This window comes from Falco punctatus, assembly GCF_963210335.1.
Source record: "Falco punctatus genome assembly, chromosome: 12".
NCBI classification, from domain to species: domain Eukaryota; kingdom Metazoa; phylum Chordata; class Aves; order Falconiformes; family Falconidae; genus Falco; species Falco punctatus.
The window spans coordinates 15,472,885-15,491,768 of record NC_137592.1 but is presented as its reverse complement, the minus strand read 5'-3'; the positions used below and the strand labels follow the sequence as shown (position 1 = coordinate 15,491,768).

At 33.8% G+C, this 18,884-nt stretch overlaps 1 protein-coding gene across 1 annotated transcript in view; it reads left to right on the top strand.

Moving 5' to 3' along the window:
• The window catches only part of KIF6 (kinesin family member 6), a 157,520-nt gene that overhangs the window by 47,612 nt on the left and 91,024 nt on the right, over positions 1-18,884 (top strand). Inside the window, exons 8-9 of the mRNA XM_080407896.1 lie at positions 1,094-1,180; positions 5,176-5,279. Coding sequence (XP_080264022.1) covers positions 1,094-1,180; positions 5,176-5,279 — 191 coding nt within the window. The remainder of the gene's footprint in view (positions 1-1,093; positions 1,181-5,175; positions 5,280-18,884) is intronic.

The window sequence follows — 18,884 nt, the reverse complement described above, 5'->3', positions numbered from 1 at the left end:
ACCCTAGTATCTTTCATTATGTAGGTAATTCAGATACCAATCCTCCAAGGACTGAAAAAAGGCAGAAGCCCTGTGGAAAAAAAAGAGTATATTATCATATGTTTAAATTAGTATTTTAATATGTTGGAGGACTGAAAACTGAAGATATGACCTTGATTCTGAAATACAAGTCTATAACAGTACTAAAGTTCTCTTAATGTAGGGGTTATATGTACATTCTTACATTTTAAATGCAGATTTAAGCATCTCAGAAAATTTTGTAATACAGTTTATCGCTAGAATTTCTAAGACTCCTGAATGGTATTTTTTAATTTGAGCTAACTGAGAACAGTTGCTAGCTTTTGATTCATTAGATACATGCCAGACCCTGCGAGAGAACTTCTGTATCAGCTGATCTCTAAGGAGGGAACAATACTTAGGGATCCTCAAATTTATTCTGTGCCCTAGATGGGAGTATACACTGGTTGTCACGGAGTTTTCTCCACAACTCAGTGTTGTATATATATATATTTTTATTTTTTTTTAATTCCTTCATCTCTTCCTGTGCCCCACTTTAGCTCATCTGACAGGTTTTTTTTTTTTAATCTGGTATCATAGTTCTCCTATATGCCTTCTAGTTCCAAATCTCCCAGTTTCCTTCTTATTTATCCTGGACTTCCTCTCTTTCCTTCCTCATCTTTTTTCCCAGCTTCTTTTACATACACTTCTCTAGTCCCATTTTCACTAAAAAAGGGGTCTTAGTTAATTTTCTTTTTCTCATAATTCAAAAGATTTTATGTTCTGAGTAGTATGGCTGCCTTATCCTTTATTGCCAGCTGGGGACTCAATTGAAACACAGTTGATCAGGGGATTGACTGGGTCAATAGAACATGTACTATGATTTGTCAGTTCCATATGTCACTGTCATTAATATACTAACATAATTTCCCTTGAATATTGTTGGTTTAGAATGTGAAATGTCTGTAAAATATACAAAAAATAAAAACTTAGTTTGCTGTCTTAATTAGCAGTCTGTCTGACTTACCTGGTGCAAAGCTAACTGAAATTTTTCTTTTTTTCTCTCTCTTTTTTTTTGTTTTGTTTTTTCTTCCAGGAATCTATATCAACCTGCAGATTTGCACAACGAGTTGCGCTTATTAAGAATGAAGCAGTTCTTAATGAAGAAATTGACCCTAGATTGGTAAGAGTTGTCTGGGAGCAGAGGAAAGGAGATTGCTTGTTTAAGGTTTTAGTAAACAATAACAGTCAAATGGATGCTGAGAATTTTATACTGAATCATCCCATTAAATAGTTTTTAGATTCATGTTCCAAATTTTTCTATAAAATAACTACTATTTTTATATTTTTCTTTTGTACATAATTATAATTGAATGGACCTTTATAAAACCTCTAAAGGCTTTCTCAGCTCTTAAGGTGTCTGAGGAGCAATGGTCACTTTCATTATCATCTTTGTGCTGCTTCTTTTAGGGTGTTAGTTTGTAAATCATAGCCACAGATAACTGGATGTCCCTAAAGCTCATAAAAAATCTGCTAGTCCCTTGAAGGTAGCATGCTACTGCACTGAAACAATTAGTATTAAAAAGTGAAGAAACACAGACGCAGCCCTTCATTGAGATTGGTCAAAGGAATATTTTAGCTAGGAAGAAAGAACTCTGTAAAGTTACCATTAGGAAAAAAGGAAGACACATAAACGAGATGCAAAAATAGGATTTCCATATTGAACATTAGGCTGATGTTCGCATCCCAAAGAGCAGCAGAGGAGCTCTGCAGAATGGGTTAGAGGTTTAGGAAGTGCAGAGAATAGAGGTAATAATCCACATTGGTAAAGCACAAAGCAGTGCCACATAAAGAAAACAAGTTTCTTCTTTTAATGTGCATGACAAAAATGCATTTTATTTTTAGTATTGGATTAGTCTTTCCTGTGAAAGATTTTATATGCTTCTAGCTTGTTACATACCAGATCTGTTTGAAACTGTGCTCTGTAGTGGTAAGTTCTACTATATTGAGGTCTTTGTTAGTTTATTTAATGTAATTTTCTGCATTACCTGGGAAATTTCTTTCCTTTGTAAATAATAAGTACACCTATTAGGGACTGATTAATTCAACATAGTGTTGCAGATAATGAAAGCTACTGGATCAGCTAGGTTGCATGCTGTTTATCAAAGATGTTTTCTGATTTGGGAAGTGTTTGAGATTACACTGGTTGTACCAAAGCAGCATATGTGGATATAATGAAGAAAGAACTGTGGATGCATTTCAGCATACCCTCTGTCTTTGTCACAAAGACAGCAAATGAAAAATTAGTTCACGTTAGCTATTATATTATTCTCTTTATATATAAACAGATAATATTTAAAATATAGTTGTTAATGACATAATTATGAATTTTTATTGAAATATTCACTCCTAAAGAATATAAAATCTGAATGAAATACTCTACTTTCAGTGGTCCTGTATTTTATGATATACTAATCACAGCATCATTCTTTTTAATGAGCAAAAAAATTACCGAATTTCTAAATTACTCATGACTAATTTTTAATTACAAGTTTTATGTATTTTGTTCTCATATGACCTTCTGAACTGGCTAGGAAATGCTTTGCCCTTGAATGCTAGACTGTAGAATTCTAGATTATATAACATAAGCATTTGTTGTCTAAAAATTGGGGATTAGATGGTTGATTATTTCATTCATTGTTATGTGATAGTAATTAACATATTTCAGTTAATGTTAATGATTGTGCTTTTATTTTCTCTTGTCCCTGAAGTCTGAAGGGAATAGGGGATTCTTGTCAGTAGTTCTTCAGGGTTTTTTTATTATTATTCTATGTTTATTTCCAAACAGTTTCTAACAGCAACAACGTAACAAAAAACTAAAATCAACAAATAAGAGCAGCCAAAAAATAAACCCAGTAGACACTGAACAACTTCATTTCTGTCTGTCTGCCCTCTTTTCTCTTTCCTGTGTAGGCTTTATAGTAGCAAATCATGCAAAACATGTATTCCATGGCCACAGAAGCCTTTGATTGAGGTGGAACACATGCAGGCTCCTGAATATTTACTACATCCTGTGGAGCTATACTCCACAATTTTGGTATGTCTCGCTCTGCAGGATCATTTAGCAAGTAAAGCAAGAGTGGTCTCGTGAGAGTTAGAAAACCATCCCCTCTTGTGGAAAAGGCAGGGGAACACAGGTACCTAGACTTTACATGGTTCTGTGCTCATTGTGTAATTTGTTGCCCATCTTGACTACCTAAATTATATTCCCAGGATGCAATTTGATTATTCAGTAAAAAGCTGGACTTAAATTATTCTTTCATAAAATCAAATGCCATTTATTTGCTGTATTTATCATCTGTAAATTGAATGCATGCCTTATAACAGGAATGCATAATACCTCTGGATAGATCTGAGTGAAGTCTGAGTGTTGTGTAAACTTTATTCTTCATAATGGAGAGCTGACTGTATTTTACTAAGACGTTGAGCTTGTTTCTGTCATACTTTTTCAGTCACTCAGCTTTGAACCTCTCTCACTTATGACCAAAGGATTTGTTTTAAACTGAAAACCAAACTTTTGAGCCTGAATTAAATCTAATCTCCCCGGTATTTATTTAAAAATAGAAATGAAAATATTACGCCTCTGTAGATTCTTTTTGTCTTAATCTTGAAAAGGAATGTTTTATCCATATCCTGAAAATAATATTTCTGTTGTTGCCAGATTGAAGTTAATTATGCTAACAAATTTGAACATTGAACAGGGATGGTTCTGTCAGTTCAGCTTTCTGCCATACTGTACTTGAGCCCCAAATTTTATTAGGTCTGTAATTGGCACAGACTACATCAGAGAGCCACACCAGAGGGAGGCAACCTAAAATCAGCTTAAAATGTTTGGCCTGTGGCATTCTTGAAGCACTCTTGCAACATTTGTAATTAACAGTTCACTACCTTAATAGATTCTTCAATAAAAGATTGTAAGTTAGCCTTTCATATTTATAGTAACAAATGTGTTACCAGTAAGTTTAGAGTTAAAATAAATAATTATATGTATGTTTAGGATATTTTGATTTTTAACATAAAATACTCATTCAAAGTTTAAGAAGCCATGGTTAAATTTAAACACTAAAAGAAATACAAGTGTTTGAAGGAATTTTAACATCCAGTGAAAATGTGTCATCCATTTGAACAATCTTATTTCTAGAAAGTGTGTGCAATCAAGAATGATTCATTTTTCCTTGAAAACTTTCTTCTCTTGGAAACTTATTTTGCACATGGAATCAGCGTACTCATAGCCGTCTAGAAATATCATTGGACCCCTGATCCATTTGAGCCATTATGAAGTGATGCATCTTTAAAATGACCAATCATAAATTATCCAAGAACTTGCTCATTCATGTTTTAGACTTAGAGATTTGCATATTGTCCCTGCTTTGTAGAATTTGGCCCTGAGAGACCAGTGATTTCTAAAATATCATTTTATGCATATGCTTTTCCAAAAGTACAGGCTCCAATAATGAGCTATGAGAATTTAAAAATCTAGTACAGTTCTCCAAGTCACTTTCTCAGTCATTACTATTCATGAATACAATCTGATTTCATTATGTTGATTTATACTACTCGTTTGTTGTTAGCAACTGATACATCTTACAATTATAGTATGCTATAATTCTAGTTAGAGTGGAATGTTACATGAAAAAGAAGAAAAGTTAAGATTAAAATACCAAGATATTGTTTTGGAATTTCTGTTTCTAAATATAAAAATAAAAATAATCACTTTTGGTGTGTAGTTTGCCTTTCCCTAACGCAGACATCAGTTCTATTTTAAATGTGTTTTCAATACTAATAAGCAAAACTAATGAGTCAGAAAGCTTTTTTTACTCCTAGGGCAAATTATTTTTCTCTTTTGCAAATAATCTTTTGAACTCTTTCTGTACAACCATGTCTTCTAACCCATAGAATTTACTGATTCTGGAAGACTATCCTTGTTTTTATAAATGGAAAAGAAAAAAAGTAGTGCTTGATATATTTAAGGCATTTGGACTGTTTTTTAAAAAAGATGTTTAAAAAAAAGAGGAAACCAAAGTATAGTATTTCCATAAACTCAGCCTTGTAATGCAAAAATCATAAACTAGCTAGTAATTTGTAGGTGATGCTTGGTTTATGCCTTGCTCTTTGTAGATGATTGTCCAGCTGAAAAAGGAGATCCAGGAGTTGAAGGATGAGCTGGTGCTGGTGACTGGCAAGCAAAGAACATCAGAGCTTTCACAAGAAGAGCTACTTCAGTAATGGCTTACATTGTTTTCATTTTCTTCTTTTGTGGTGCTACTTTTCGTCAGTTTGTTGGCATAAATATTTACATTCATTTCAGAGTTTTAAATGTCTCTGAGTGCATAAATAAGTGAAGTTAGGTGCCAGGTTAGAATGGCAATTTTTCATGAAAAGCTCTATGAGGCTGCTGGCTATGTTTTTGCAGCCTCAGCTTTGAGGAAGTGAAGTAAATACAAAGGATGGGAATGCCTTTCAGATGCCAGGCAAAAAGTGTTGTATAATAGTGCAGAATAAAAAAACCCACAACAGTCTCCTTCAAAACTGGATATACAACCTGAGTAGAATTCAAGAAATATTTTTTTTTGCTGAGAAATATCCTGCTGCAGTGTTAGTTTGACATAGGCCAAGAGAAACCTTGCATTTCTGATACACAATTAATCAGTGTCCTAAAAGCCAAATATTCAAATTTTTTACTGTGCATGCTGTTGAAAATTCATAATTAATTCACATAACTCTTGTAAAATTTTAAAGCTTTTTGTATCAAATCAGTACAGCATGTAAGAATTTTCTATGTATAATGTAGAAATATTTACTTAGGTCTAAATGTTCACAATAGTGAAAGTCAGTTCCCAGTTTTGAAAAGCTAATTGATTTTGTGGAACGGACCTATTAAATCTCTGTGCCTCATCTGTAGAAAGAAAGTAGTAATTGCCTAGAGATTTGGTTTGGTTTGGTTAGTATATTAATGGTAACCAAGTTGAAGCTGTGAGAATTTTTAGTCTTATTTTAATTTCTCTTGGAATTGGTCTGGAAGAAAACTACCAGTGCTAACAAATTCCCCTGACATCCAGGGGAAATGGTATAGGGTGATAATGCAACGTACTGTGTTGTGATTCATTTTGAGTCGCCACACAAGAACGATTCTTAGGGGAGGTGTGCTGTAGGGGGTTCCAGACAGAATAATATTTTTGTTTTTAAATTGATGCTTTTTTAATATGCTGGAAAGAAAATCATAATTAGGGTTATTATGAATCTCAAATAATTAACTAGTAAGGAGGAATCTTACCAAATATAGTCTCATTGTCTCATCAAAAGTAGGTGTGCTTTAATTCTTGTTCTGATTCATGATACATATTTCAAGGAAGGTCAGAGCAAAATTAATCTTTGGAAGTATTCTGTGACTTTTTATTTGTTCTTTGATTCTGAACACAGATGATCAAAGGTACAAAACATGTCACTGAAAAACTCCATGCACTAAGTACATATTTATTTTGTCTCTGCACAAGTGTTTACCTCAGGCAGTTTTCAGTAGAAGATGGATGCCAAAATGAAACTGGATCCAGTGGCACATGTGTATATCCAATAATGTTTTTTCAATCTAATAGAATGGTTATGGTAATGCATAGCTCTTTTTCTCTCTACTTATGTTTCAGGGAATAGTGTTAGTGATTGCCCTGGAAACAGCTATTAACGTTATGTTAAAATCTTATTTTGTATGTTTCTTGACTTAGTAAGTCAAGAAATGCCAAACATTTATTACAATAATGAGCTTCATTCCACTTGTTTACTTTCAGGGCATTCCAAATGAAATCAGTGGGCTGCTCAATGCAGTTAAAATTGCTAGATGTTTGAAGTTAGTATGTGAATAAGCTGTAGTTCATTCTTCACTGGTGTTTTCTCACTTAAATCAAGGAAGTTTCTTCAGGGATTTTTTTTTTTTTATATTATTCATTTAATGGAAGGAGAAAACCCATCTGTCAAATGGGCTTTCCTCATAATCACTGCAATGTCACATTGTCATTCACTCAGTTTAAAACAAAATGAAAAACAAATGCTCTTCAATTTTCTTGTGAATGCCAAATTATAACACAACACAACTTATCAGTCCTGTGAATGAAGCTACAGCTGTCTGGAATTCATACTTCAGAATTCTGTGTTAAATGGTAAGCATTTACATTACCATGCTATTTTTTTGATTTTATTATTTTATTCTCATAAATGTTAAACATGCATGAATTCTGCTGCTCTCATTTTGTTTATTTAAAAAGCACAGCATAAAAAAAATCAGCTAGACTACATAAGTGGTTCAGAATGTAGTTCATAAAATGCTTCCAAAATCTGAATTGCTTGCTTTGGATCATACCATCTACTTCCTCAGCTGTAGAGGGCTGATCTCTAAATATTTCTTTGAGCTAAAGAATTAGTTTCTTGTTTAGGAAAAAATTTTTAAAAATGTAGAAAATAGCATTATACATCCCAAATAGTAGGAAATTGTACTTACAGGCTTCTGCACTGTGCTTTAGAAATATAAGGCCTTCAAACACTTTGGGTTTTTGTTTGGGTGGGTTTTTTTGTGGTTTTTTTTTTTTTTTGTTGTTGTTGTTGTTTTTTGGTGGTTTTTTTTGAGAAGCATGCCAAAAGTAAAAGGGAGAGCCCTTTTCGCTTGAACCATTTGGGATTTTTTTTTTTCTTTGGTTTTGTTATAAATGAGCTCACTAGCAATTTACAATGTGTGCCCAGAAAGTCAGGATTTCAAATCAAGGTCCTGTGTTCCAGAGCACCCACGCTTCCAGAGCCTTTGCCAGTTGGAATTCTCTAGAAACAGGACCGGAAGTACTGGCTTAGCACTTTAATTTATTAATAACTTTACCTTATTTCTTTCAGATATGTATGTTATTACAGACGCTTCTATTTTTTACTTCAACAGTTATATATTGTTCATCTTACTCATGTCCTGGATTTCTCATTACTTCTTTCTGTCTTTCATTTTTCTGTTTCAACATTGTGACATCTGTATGCTATCATGGTATTAACAATATTGCACTGTTGTACAATATAGAGCTTTAACAGTTACTCATACTTAAGCTGTTGAACAAATGGTTTCATTTACAAAGCAGAGCAAATGTTATTATTTGCTGATGTCAGTGTTCAGTATCAGTTGCAAGGTGAAAGAAATAGAAGCATATTACCTTGCCTTATGTCAACACAGCTTTGCAGGCAGTGGATTTGTGTGGAAGTTAGAAGGCTGACATAAGCTGTAGGCAATATTAAAGAGAAAAGAAACTACCTTAACTATAAAGTAGTCTTAAAACATCTCACATCAACATCTAACTTAGATGCCTGATTTAGAATGCTATTAAATCCATGGATATCTCTAGAGGTCATTTTTTCTATTACATGTTATAAAATCTTGAGTGGCAGCACAGGAAGTTCAGATTCCCAACGCAGGTACCTGAGCTGGATGCTTCAAATAGCTGTAAATACTTTTCTTTGATCTTGCTATCTTGTTCCAAGGAAACTGAAATTAGAAAAAAATATCTTATTTAAAATATCTTATTTAAACTATTGACCTTGTACACTGAAACTACTTAAAGACAATTGTAAGTGTCATTCAAAGATTAGCAAGTTTGTTTTAATGGGGGGGGGGGGGGGGGGAGGGGAGGAGACTACATACTATTGATACTATTGTCCTGTTTTTTAATATTCAAAAGTATAGCAGTCATCTAATGTCACACGGTTTCAAGAAAGGTAATATAGTATAACTCAGGTTAGTGATAGATGCTGTGGTTTAACCCAAATGGAAAAGATAGCATAGCTGAATTTGATTATTTAGATGTTTGAAAAAAATCTTGGAGCCAGTTTCCAAAGATGTATGTTTAAAAGCATTTGATCATAGCAGCTTTTTGAACCTCACTGAAATTTGTTGGATACTTGGTCAGCTGACTTGCTTCTGAAAGTACCACTAAATACCTGTTCGCATCTTTTGGCACTTTAAGTACTTACTGAAAATCTCTTTCTTCTGAGCTTTTAAGTCTAATTAATAACTGTAAGTGACACAACACAAATTTTTCAAAACTACTTCTGTCTTTTATGTTGTAGGAGTGTCTTGGTCTTCATCCATATGAGTCCTTCTGACTTCCCAAGTAGCTTTCATCCTTGTCCTATGTTAAGTTCTTGCTACCTTCTCCTTAGAAGGAGGAGATATTTTTTTTTTAAATTTTGATAAACAAGCTTAGTTTTCTTTTGCTACTTTTACATCTACTCTAGAGATTAGAATATGACTACTGTTATGGCCACAAATATTAGCTGGCACTGAGCAGCATTTCTTTATGTATGTGCTTTTGGTTTGTTATTATAAAGTGCTGTTGAAGAAAGAAATCATCTGCTCGGCAAGCAACTTGACATACTTCTTTCTGCAAAAAACACGCATGTGTAGCATTAATGTAGGCATATTTTTTCCCCTGTATAAACCAGTCCTGTTCTTTTTCTAGGCCATGCCAAATCTCCCTGTGACTTAATGACACAAAGATTCAGATCTGTGTGTGTTTCATCATTGGAATTAATGATTTTCAACTGTGTAGAAACTCTTTGCATCTGTTTGCCACATTGTAGCCATCTAATTCAGAAGAATCTCCTCACATAAGGAGGTAGCAAAAATGGCTTTGCACATATATCTAATAAAAAAATAAAGGGGGATTATATCTGTAATAGGTGTATGCTTCCGTACTGTGTAGTGCGAGTATTTGTGTATGTAATGTGTAATCTGTGTGTATGATACTTTTTCTTTGATTGCTTTACAAAATTAGAGGCCCTATTCTTAAAATTTTTACCCTCCAGTAACTGAACTTGATAGAACTAGAAAAAAAACTCTAAATGTTTCACGACAGCTTTGAATTTAGGTAGTCTTTTTGTATGACAGCCTATTGGCTATGTAAAGTGGCAGCATAAAAATCCTAGTTGTTGCCTATAGTAGTAACAAAATGCATATGGTATTCAAAAACCTATTTATTTCTAATCATTATCAATACGTAAGAGTGTGCTTTAGCTCTATTATTAGTTGCTTTATAAGCACTTGGCCCTTACTGTAAATATTTGATAATTAGGAATAGAAAGTTAGGAAAGACCATTTGGTCTAAAAAACATGTTTATATTAGACCAATAAAAAACAGCCAACATTCAATGTTTTTGAAAATTAGTTTATCCCCATACATGTAAATCATTTACCATATTGTTGTTTTCTATTTTTACCTGTTCTTTTTACATTTCTAAATATGAGAACTTAAAATTTTTACTATGTTTATGACTTTTCGATTTTGGACTGGTTTTTCTTTTGTTTTGTGCTCTATCATCACTTCCTTTTCAGGAACATTACTGTACTGATAACACTATTCAAATCTTACTCACAAGCTTTATTTTCACCATTTGAGAGAATTGCTATCCATGCAGACTTAAAAGATACTTGAAAGTTTAAAGGTCGTAATATTTGCTTGTGGAAGTATCATAGGATTCACTTCATTATACCAACTCAAAGGCCAGAAGTTTTCCAAACTTCTATATATATAAAGAAAGCTCCAAAATCATCTTTTGAGAGGTTCAAATTACAGCAGTGGTAAAATTTTGAAAATCTGAGGCATTTGTTTTCAAGAATAATTTAGGTTTGTAGTACTTTGCTTTCAGCTGATTTCCAATGGTATTTCTGATGCTTTCCAACTCATTATCTGAGGCTTTTAAGGAGTTTAAGTCAACATTTTACAGGATCAGCCCCAATATATATAATATCATTGGATTAAAAATTCTGGACTTATGCATGATTTCTAGAGTATCTGTATAGTTCACATAATCTAATATTCTGTGAATCTGTTAGATAACTTGGTATGATTACTTATTTCAGGGGTGCATAGATTAATGTACAGACAAAAAAAGGGAAATGTCAGGTCAGTGGATTTAAAAAATCAGTATTAGGGTTTACATTTCCTTATTCTCATTCAATTTGCTATTGCCTAGCTATATGAAATAATTTGATCATTTTTGGACTATTCTTTGTCTTTCAAGAATCAACTACGAAAACAAGACAATGAAAATATTAGAAAATTGCCCCCAAAGTTTGTGGGGTTTTGTGTGGGTTTTTTGGTGGGTTTTGTTTGGGGTTTTTTTTATACATAATTTGGGAGGAAGTTTTCAATAAAAAAAAAAATTGCATATTTTATTGAAGTTCTTGCAGATCTACTTCTGTTTCACTTTACCCCATCAAGAATATTGTGTTTGGCATTTTGTCTTACAGTTATTTGTAGTGCCTAGCTGGAGGAATGTCTGACAGAAGAGTCAGTTCATTTTCCATCTGTCTGACTGATTATGCCATTGAGAAGCAACTAGTGTCTTGGAACCTAACCTTTAATTTCCTAAATAGAGGGAAAAAAAAACCCAAAAACAAACCAAACCAAAAAATACAAAACCCCACAAAAGACACCAAAAAACCTCCATCAAAAAACCTACCCAAATCCTCAATAAACGCAGAAGTTCAGCCACCTGCAACAATTAATTTAGTTTCACCCATATCTTTGTTTCTTAAAACACAGTTGCTGGTATAACTCAATACCATTATTTATAGACTGGCTTAGAATACATTTTCAGTTTACAGGCTGAAACAGAAGCTCACAGTGAATTTGTAGCGTGCAACTTTACTATTACTCAACTTCCTCATACATACACATGTAAACACTTCATATTGAATTGTATTATGTTTAGACTTTCATCTCTTTGCAATCAGTAGCAGAAAGGGGATCTTTGTCTTTCTTGTCCTGTAATAGATTTTATTTTCAGTTGATAGAGCACCATATAGATATTTAAAGTGAAAAAAAGTATAAAAATCTTCCAGACTGTAGACACAGAAGACTCTCAAGGACCTACTGCTCTTACTTCCCTGCTTCAAGACTGCACCAAATCAATGCAGCCAATTCCAAGGCTATGTTAATAAAAGTATTCTTACAAATATCTACTGAGGGAATTGTTCAAAGGCTTAGATAGCTGTTTCTGTTATTTAGTTACCATGATTATTATTATTTCACCCAGGCGTTAGCACACATTCGTTAAATTAAAGCTTAATAGTTTTTTTCTGGATACTTTGTCTTCTTTGTCATGCTGTTAGCAACAATCCTGGAGATACTTTCCCTTCTTTCTCCTGTCCTCCATAGTGCTCTTGATAAAACTTGCTGCTTAGCATCTCTATGGTCCTGCCATACTGATGCACACTTACTAAATATAATGACAATTCTGCTTCAACTGTCATGCATTTTTAGATAAGTAAAGAAATATGTGGAGATGTGGAGTTACTTTTTTTAATAACATAGGCATCATTGTTAAAGATAATTTTCAAAATTAAGATATAAAGAAAAAAATGATATGGAGTATGTTACTGATAGGAAAGCTATTGCAAATGTCTAGGTAAGCAAATTTCTTTAATTGAGGCAACCTCCCTGATTATCTCAAGTGTTTCAGTAGCTTCTTTGTTTATAGCCTATTTTTCATAAACTTGGATTTCCATTTTGCTTGTCACAAAGTTCACAGCTGACACTCAAAATTAATTGGTCTTTAAGTGAACTTAATTTTGATACATAATATACGGTGTCAGTGATCAGGGGTTAAAAGGCAAGCTCTCCCAGAAATGAATCACGGCACATGAAGCAAGGTCAAAATGAGTCCTTCCAAATCTGTGTTTTGAGACCATGCATCCTGCAAGCTATTGAGAGCTGTAAACTTTAAAAACATACTCTCAGTTGGCTAGGAGTGCTTCTCTGATGCGTTTCAGCTGTGTAATTTGCATCTTTGTTCATGCAAACATATGACTGATTCAGAAGTGGATTTTTTTTAAAAGGATGGAAGTCTTATTTAATGAACGGGTAAAACTGAAGTAGCACAGTGCTCATCTAATCATTCTGGAGTTGCACTATCAGAAAAATTGCATGAAATCTAAAGTAATGTGAATAGAAAACTTCTGTGATTTATGTGTGGTCTAAATGGTAAGCAGGCTTCATTAAAAAAGAATTCCTGAAGGGCAGAAAGTTACAGGAGAAAAATATCATTGGTAAGGTAAAAGCTGTCTGTGAGCTGCAGTTCAGTGTGTGTTTATATTTGCAAAAAAAACTATAAAGAGGGAAATGCTAGAGCAAGAATTTGGGACTGATTCACAGTCACTAACCAGAGAGCACTGTTTAACAGGTTTCGATCCCAACTGTTTGTAACTGTGTTTGACAGTGAGTTTTCTTTCCAGCATCAGTATGAGAACAGACTTGTGCTTGACACAGCTTGTGTTTTCAGCCTGGTGTTGTGTTTCAAACTCACCTGGATTAGCACTGTAATATTTTCCTTTTGTACTTTCTTAGTATGTGTAAGACCACTACCACAGAGGTTTAAATTAATCTCAGAAATGACATTATACTGTTCCCTTGGCATTGACTTAGAAATTTTTTTTTTTATGTATATGGATTTCTTTTACTTATGTTTTCTGTTTTGGTTTCCCCCACCACCACCACCACCACCACCAATGAGCACTGAGAAAGAAAACCCTGTTCTTTGTTTACTGCTGTTTTTCACAGAAAATGGTTCTTTGTTTGATACTTCCATATTTTTCCTCCTTCGGGGAATTTCTGTTGGGAAAACTATTCTTCCTGATACAGCAGGGTTCTGGCAAACAGGCTTCAACACAACCTTGCTCTTATTAGTATAAGTTAGGCCTCCTATTCTTAGGGCAGAACCTCACAGTCCTAAAAGGAAGAAGAGAAATGTATGAAAAATACCCTTTTTAGGCTTCCTCTTTAATAACATTAAATTATAAATATTTAATGGTCTATAACTTCCTTTGCCTAACAACATACAACAGAAAAGGAAAAAAAGGGAACCATTTTGGATCTCCAGAAGTTAGGAAAGACATCTTCATCTGACACTGATTTTAAACATTTTTTCTTGTCACGTGAAATTAGCTATGATTATCCTGCTCCAGATTTGATTAGCACAAATTCTGCATGGAAACATTACTGAGTGCCTTAGTAAGCTGAAACTAATGAAGAATGCAGCAGCTGGCTTGCTTATGTTATTAACTACAATAAATAACAGACTATTAGTTTAATAATTATTTCTACATAGACATAGAGATTTTAGCATTTCTAAAATATACTTTTAGGGGTGTTTTATATTTGTTTAGTACTGTCAGTGCAAGTGTCTTGTGGCTAGGTACTTCTAGTTCAGTTTCAGATTTTCTGATGTAACTCACCAGTATAACAAAATCCCCTCAAATTTAAATAAATTGGCCATCTTACATTAAAAGAATATCAAATTCTGAAATAAAGATACATGCTGCATATTTCCACTGAAGCAACTAAGTGTGTCTTGTAAGCAATTCAGTAATTTTAAATTCTGTGTTTGTAGCTAAACCCATAATTAGGTATCTATTGAATTTCAGTTTCCATCATTGCTTTTTCCTATCAAGCTGAGTGTACTTTGACTTTCTAAGCTAAGCAGTGAGAAGACTGGGGGCTAAGTATTTTTTATAAAGACCTCTCCAGTGTGAAATAGAATTCCTGGTATTGATCTCCAGACAATAGTATAGAGACTATCTCTTTATTCAGGTTTCTTCTCCAGTGAGTGAGAAGTATTTGTTACTAGGCTTTGTGTTGTTATTTTATTACTTGATCTTTGCATTGATTATCTTTATTTTAATTTTCCTTGAGAGATTATACTTTTTGATACTGATGGGTATCTTGCAAAGTGCTTGTAATACGCTCGTTTTGTAAGTTGATAATAAAAAGATAGAATACCAAAACAGGAAATTATTTCTTCTGCAGTCCATCTCTTATATAATGACAAAAAAGTCTAGCACTGCTGTAGTGCTACTCTTCATAAATAAAGTCAAGAAAGAGGAAAAAAACCCAAACCAACCCAACCTAAACCTCATACTGCAAGCAACAAAGTTCGTAAATACTGCGGAAGGGGTTTTTGTATGTTTCGTGGTTAATTTAATTTTTTTCTGCTTGATCCTAGCTGGTTTTCATTATAAGCTTCAACAAACGTGTCTTGGGCTTTTTTTCCTCCCCTCTAGTTTATGACGTACCTTGGTGCCCTCAACCATGTTGTAGAATCTACATACATGTACATCTGTGATTTTTCAAAATTATTTTCCTAATGACTTTTAGCAATAGGTGTAGTGGGAAAATTAACATTCAGCCTGGGATGTTTTGGGAGAAGAAAAGCTCAGTCACAATTATAGAAAATTTTAATGTATGTTATGTATCCCATGCTCATTCCTTTTGCAAGTTCATTTACAAAACTCCCTTCTTTGGGCAGGTTTATTTCCTAATTTCTGTTCTGAAAAGGCACGGAAATATTAATCATTATCCTTGGCATAATAGGAGAAGCTGGTCATCAGCTCAGGTCTTTTTGAAACTATACTTATCAATTTTTCCAGGAAATAGAACATGCTGTCTATCTAAGAGGTCTAAGTATACGGTCTCAGGACTGAGCCACAGCAACTGACCAAAAATACTTTGTTTCCTATGTTCTTTTAGTTATTCTACTATGACTGAGTTGGAAAAGGTCCTCAAAAAAAAGAACATTGTTATTTCACCTCATGATTTCACATTACCTTCGCTCTGCCACATACACATGACTCTGAGTAGGCAACTAAAGATTTGCTAGAGGGTTTTCTGGATTTCTTGTACTTTATGGGTTTCTTGTTCCTCTTGAACTTCTAGGCCCAACTTTGTTCAGTGCTGGGCTATTTTATGTGTTTTTCTGGTTTGCTTCGTGCTGACTGTTCTTGCAAAAGTCTTTAGTTGGAGAAAAACTGTTTAATATGCATTCCTGTGGTAGATAACTAAGGATCAGAGTTTAGGTGACTATCTCAGAAGATATTATTATTGCTAAGGAGAAAGGTATTATCCGTCTGTTCAAGGTAACTGAATGAAACCAAAAGCCCTGTCCATTCTCCCTCACCTACAAGAAGGGTGTTCTCACTCTGCCTCTTTTGATGGGAGGATGACTACAGCCTGTGCCTGATGCTTTGACTAGAAAAAATGTGTTGGAGCTGTAACCATAGATGCCCTATATGAATTTCTTAAATCTTTTACAGCTCTGTTTTATGTAATTCTGTTCTTTAGGTTTTCATACATTCCATAGATTTAATTCTATTTTAATGAGTATTTATAACGATAAATACAATGAAGTGTTTGAGTCAGGAATAGGAGAAAGAAAAGGATATTCTTCTTGTAGAATCGTACTTTCCTTTGCTTCCGAATCACCTAGCAAGCAGATCCACCTATCTAATATATGTTAGGAAAAAGGAAATGTACAGTCAGTATTCCATATTTTTTTTTATTCTCTGTCTTTTTTTTCCACTCCTCCTGTAAGTTTTTATTGTCTCCTTGATTTATTCTGTGAATATCTCTGAAAATGAAATGGAAGTAGCATTGGGGTTTTTCATTTGTAAAGCAGCAAATCTGCCATTGTATAAATTCATAAGAGAATTTTTCAATTGTTTTCATAATCCTTGAGCTGATAAATTATTTGGACAAATATTTTCAGTTAACCAAGACCTGTTCATTAAGAAGAGAAACTCCAAGTTGCATCTGTATCACACTGTCAGGTTTTTTACCTTTGTTTAATACTTCAGTATACTGGAAGAACTCCTAGAATATCCAGTGTTGTCAGACCGTGTGTTTATTTTAGAAAGAGTTCTGGTAATTTCTACATGGAAACCTAAAAAAACATCAGGGATGCAGTGATTTCTTTTGCTGATATTCATGGGGATTTTCATTGTTGCTTTTCTTTTTTTTATTTTATTTTCTTTAGTGTTTAGGCTAGGTTGGTCTGTTCTTGTTCTAATTCTTAAAGATGAAATTTTTAAAATGTATCTGAAAATACACTGAAGATTCTGCTGTTCCCTATAATTGGCAAAGAGCTTGAATTGGTATATAATTTCTGATTTATTTTCTGCTATTTCAGACTTGACTCAGTCCTCTGGTGTTCAAATGTGTTTTGGCTTCTTCATAGTCCTTGGGACACAAAAAATGAATTGGGCTGTTGTGTTTTTTTAAGAATGCCAAACACATTAAAGGTAATGTAAGAGAAAGGAAATAGCAGCTCGTATCTATAACTACAGCTTTTCTATTTTGCTACTCTTGACAAATTAACCTTGTCTCTTGACTGGCAAATAATAATTTTCAAAATAGAGCATTATTTTACAGGAATTATATATTCTTTTCCTTCTCTTGAAGTATTGTAACTTTGTGCAGTGTTATTCCAGTAATGATAATGGTGCAAGTTAGTGTATTTTTGATTGATTCCCATAGTCTAAATCTGTGGTAGTCTGAGTATGGCTAAATCCCTGGCAAACAGGTAATATTAGTAAGGTTTAAATATCTCCTCTCTAATTTCTAGTTCAAGATTAAAGGCCCATTTTTATAGATGACTTCATATGGTCAGTCTAGACAGTCTAGTTATAAAAAATATTATTTTACTTGTTTCCTTTTACTTACTGAAATCAATAAGGTGCTTAAGGTATTGACAAATACTGACTTTCTCTGTGTCTGTTTAATCACCATCACATACTCATTAATAGTATAAATGCCTCTCTTTTCGCAGTCCTTACAGAAATGCCTGCCTGCACATATGAAGAATTAATTCTCTTGGTTGTTGTACATTGTGCGTCTGCAGAGTATGAATAACTTCTTGTACTACTGGCCTCTGTTCTGTTGGACTCTTCATGCAGAAAGAATCATGTAGCTATAAGTAAAATTTTGGTCTCTTACCCAGTAATTTTTGTAGTCTCTTAACTTGAGAAGCAAGTCAATGCCAGTAATGCTTCTGTAACTAATATTTCTCTTAAAGTAGCCTCTCCCTCAAGCTCACATTGACTTAAGGGAGTGTTCTATAAATTCAGAAGTCGGGAATTTTGCACATATAATGAATGGTATAGACAACATATTTGTCTCTTGTTCTTTAACTGAAATGATGAAAATGGGAAAGCACAGTTTATCTGCAACTAACTGAGGGTTGCTGTCTTCTTTTCTCTACTTTTTCTCCCGTTTTGAGAACTGACACTTTGTCGCAATGAACTCTGGAGGAGATGAATAACCAAACCTGCCTGTTATGGTTTCCAATGTTCATTACAGCATTACAGCTACTGATTTTCAGATATTTATATCCTGAAAATGATTTATTTTTTTCTGTTTGTTGTGTATCACATTGTTTCACCCTCCAGCAGGCAATTGTTACTACAGTATAGTAATGTGAGGAATCTCAGAAAGAGATCTTCAAAAGCAAGGTGATATCCCAACCACTACTTTAGGGTCAACTTTAGATACTGTGATATTATAATGCCTAAAATTTTTGTATGTGGTTGCAGCAAAGTAATTCAGATAATCAAATGACAACAAGATTCCCAGTCCTGTAACTGGTTTGGGATAAATGACTATTAAGCGACATTCAGAAGGCTTCCGTATAAAGTGAGGAGCTGAGCAAAACTATTTCAAAAGAAACACTAGGCACAGAGATGATTCTGAACTCCTGCCTTTCTCTGGCAGTTGGTCACTTTATGCTGGTACTTTAGATACCTTTGCTCACTCAGGTTCAGAACCTAAGTTCATCTTCTGAGGATAATAACTTAAATAAACATTCAAAATCATAGTATTACACTGTACAGGCATATGGCTGTCATTGTTGCCCACCGTTTGCCTAGTAGGTTAATGGTAACAGCATTTATCAGGCACCAAAAAGCTTTTAATCTAAAACCAGTTGATGGAGTTCCAACTTGCACTTTCTGTTTCCTAGAAATTAAGTGGATTAAGGGC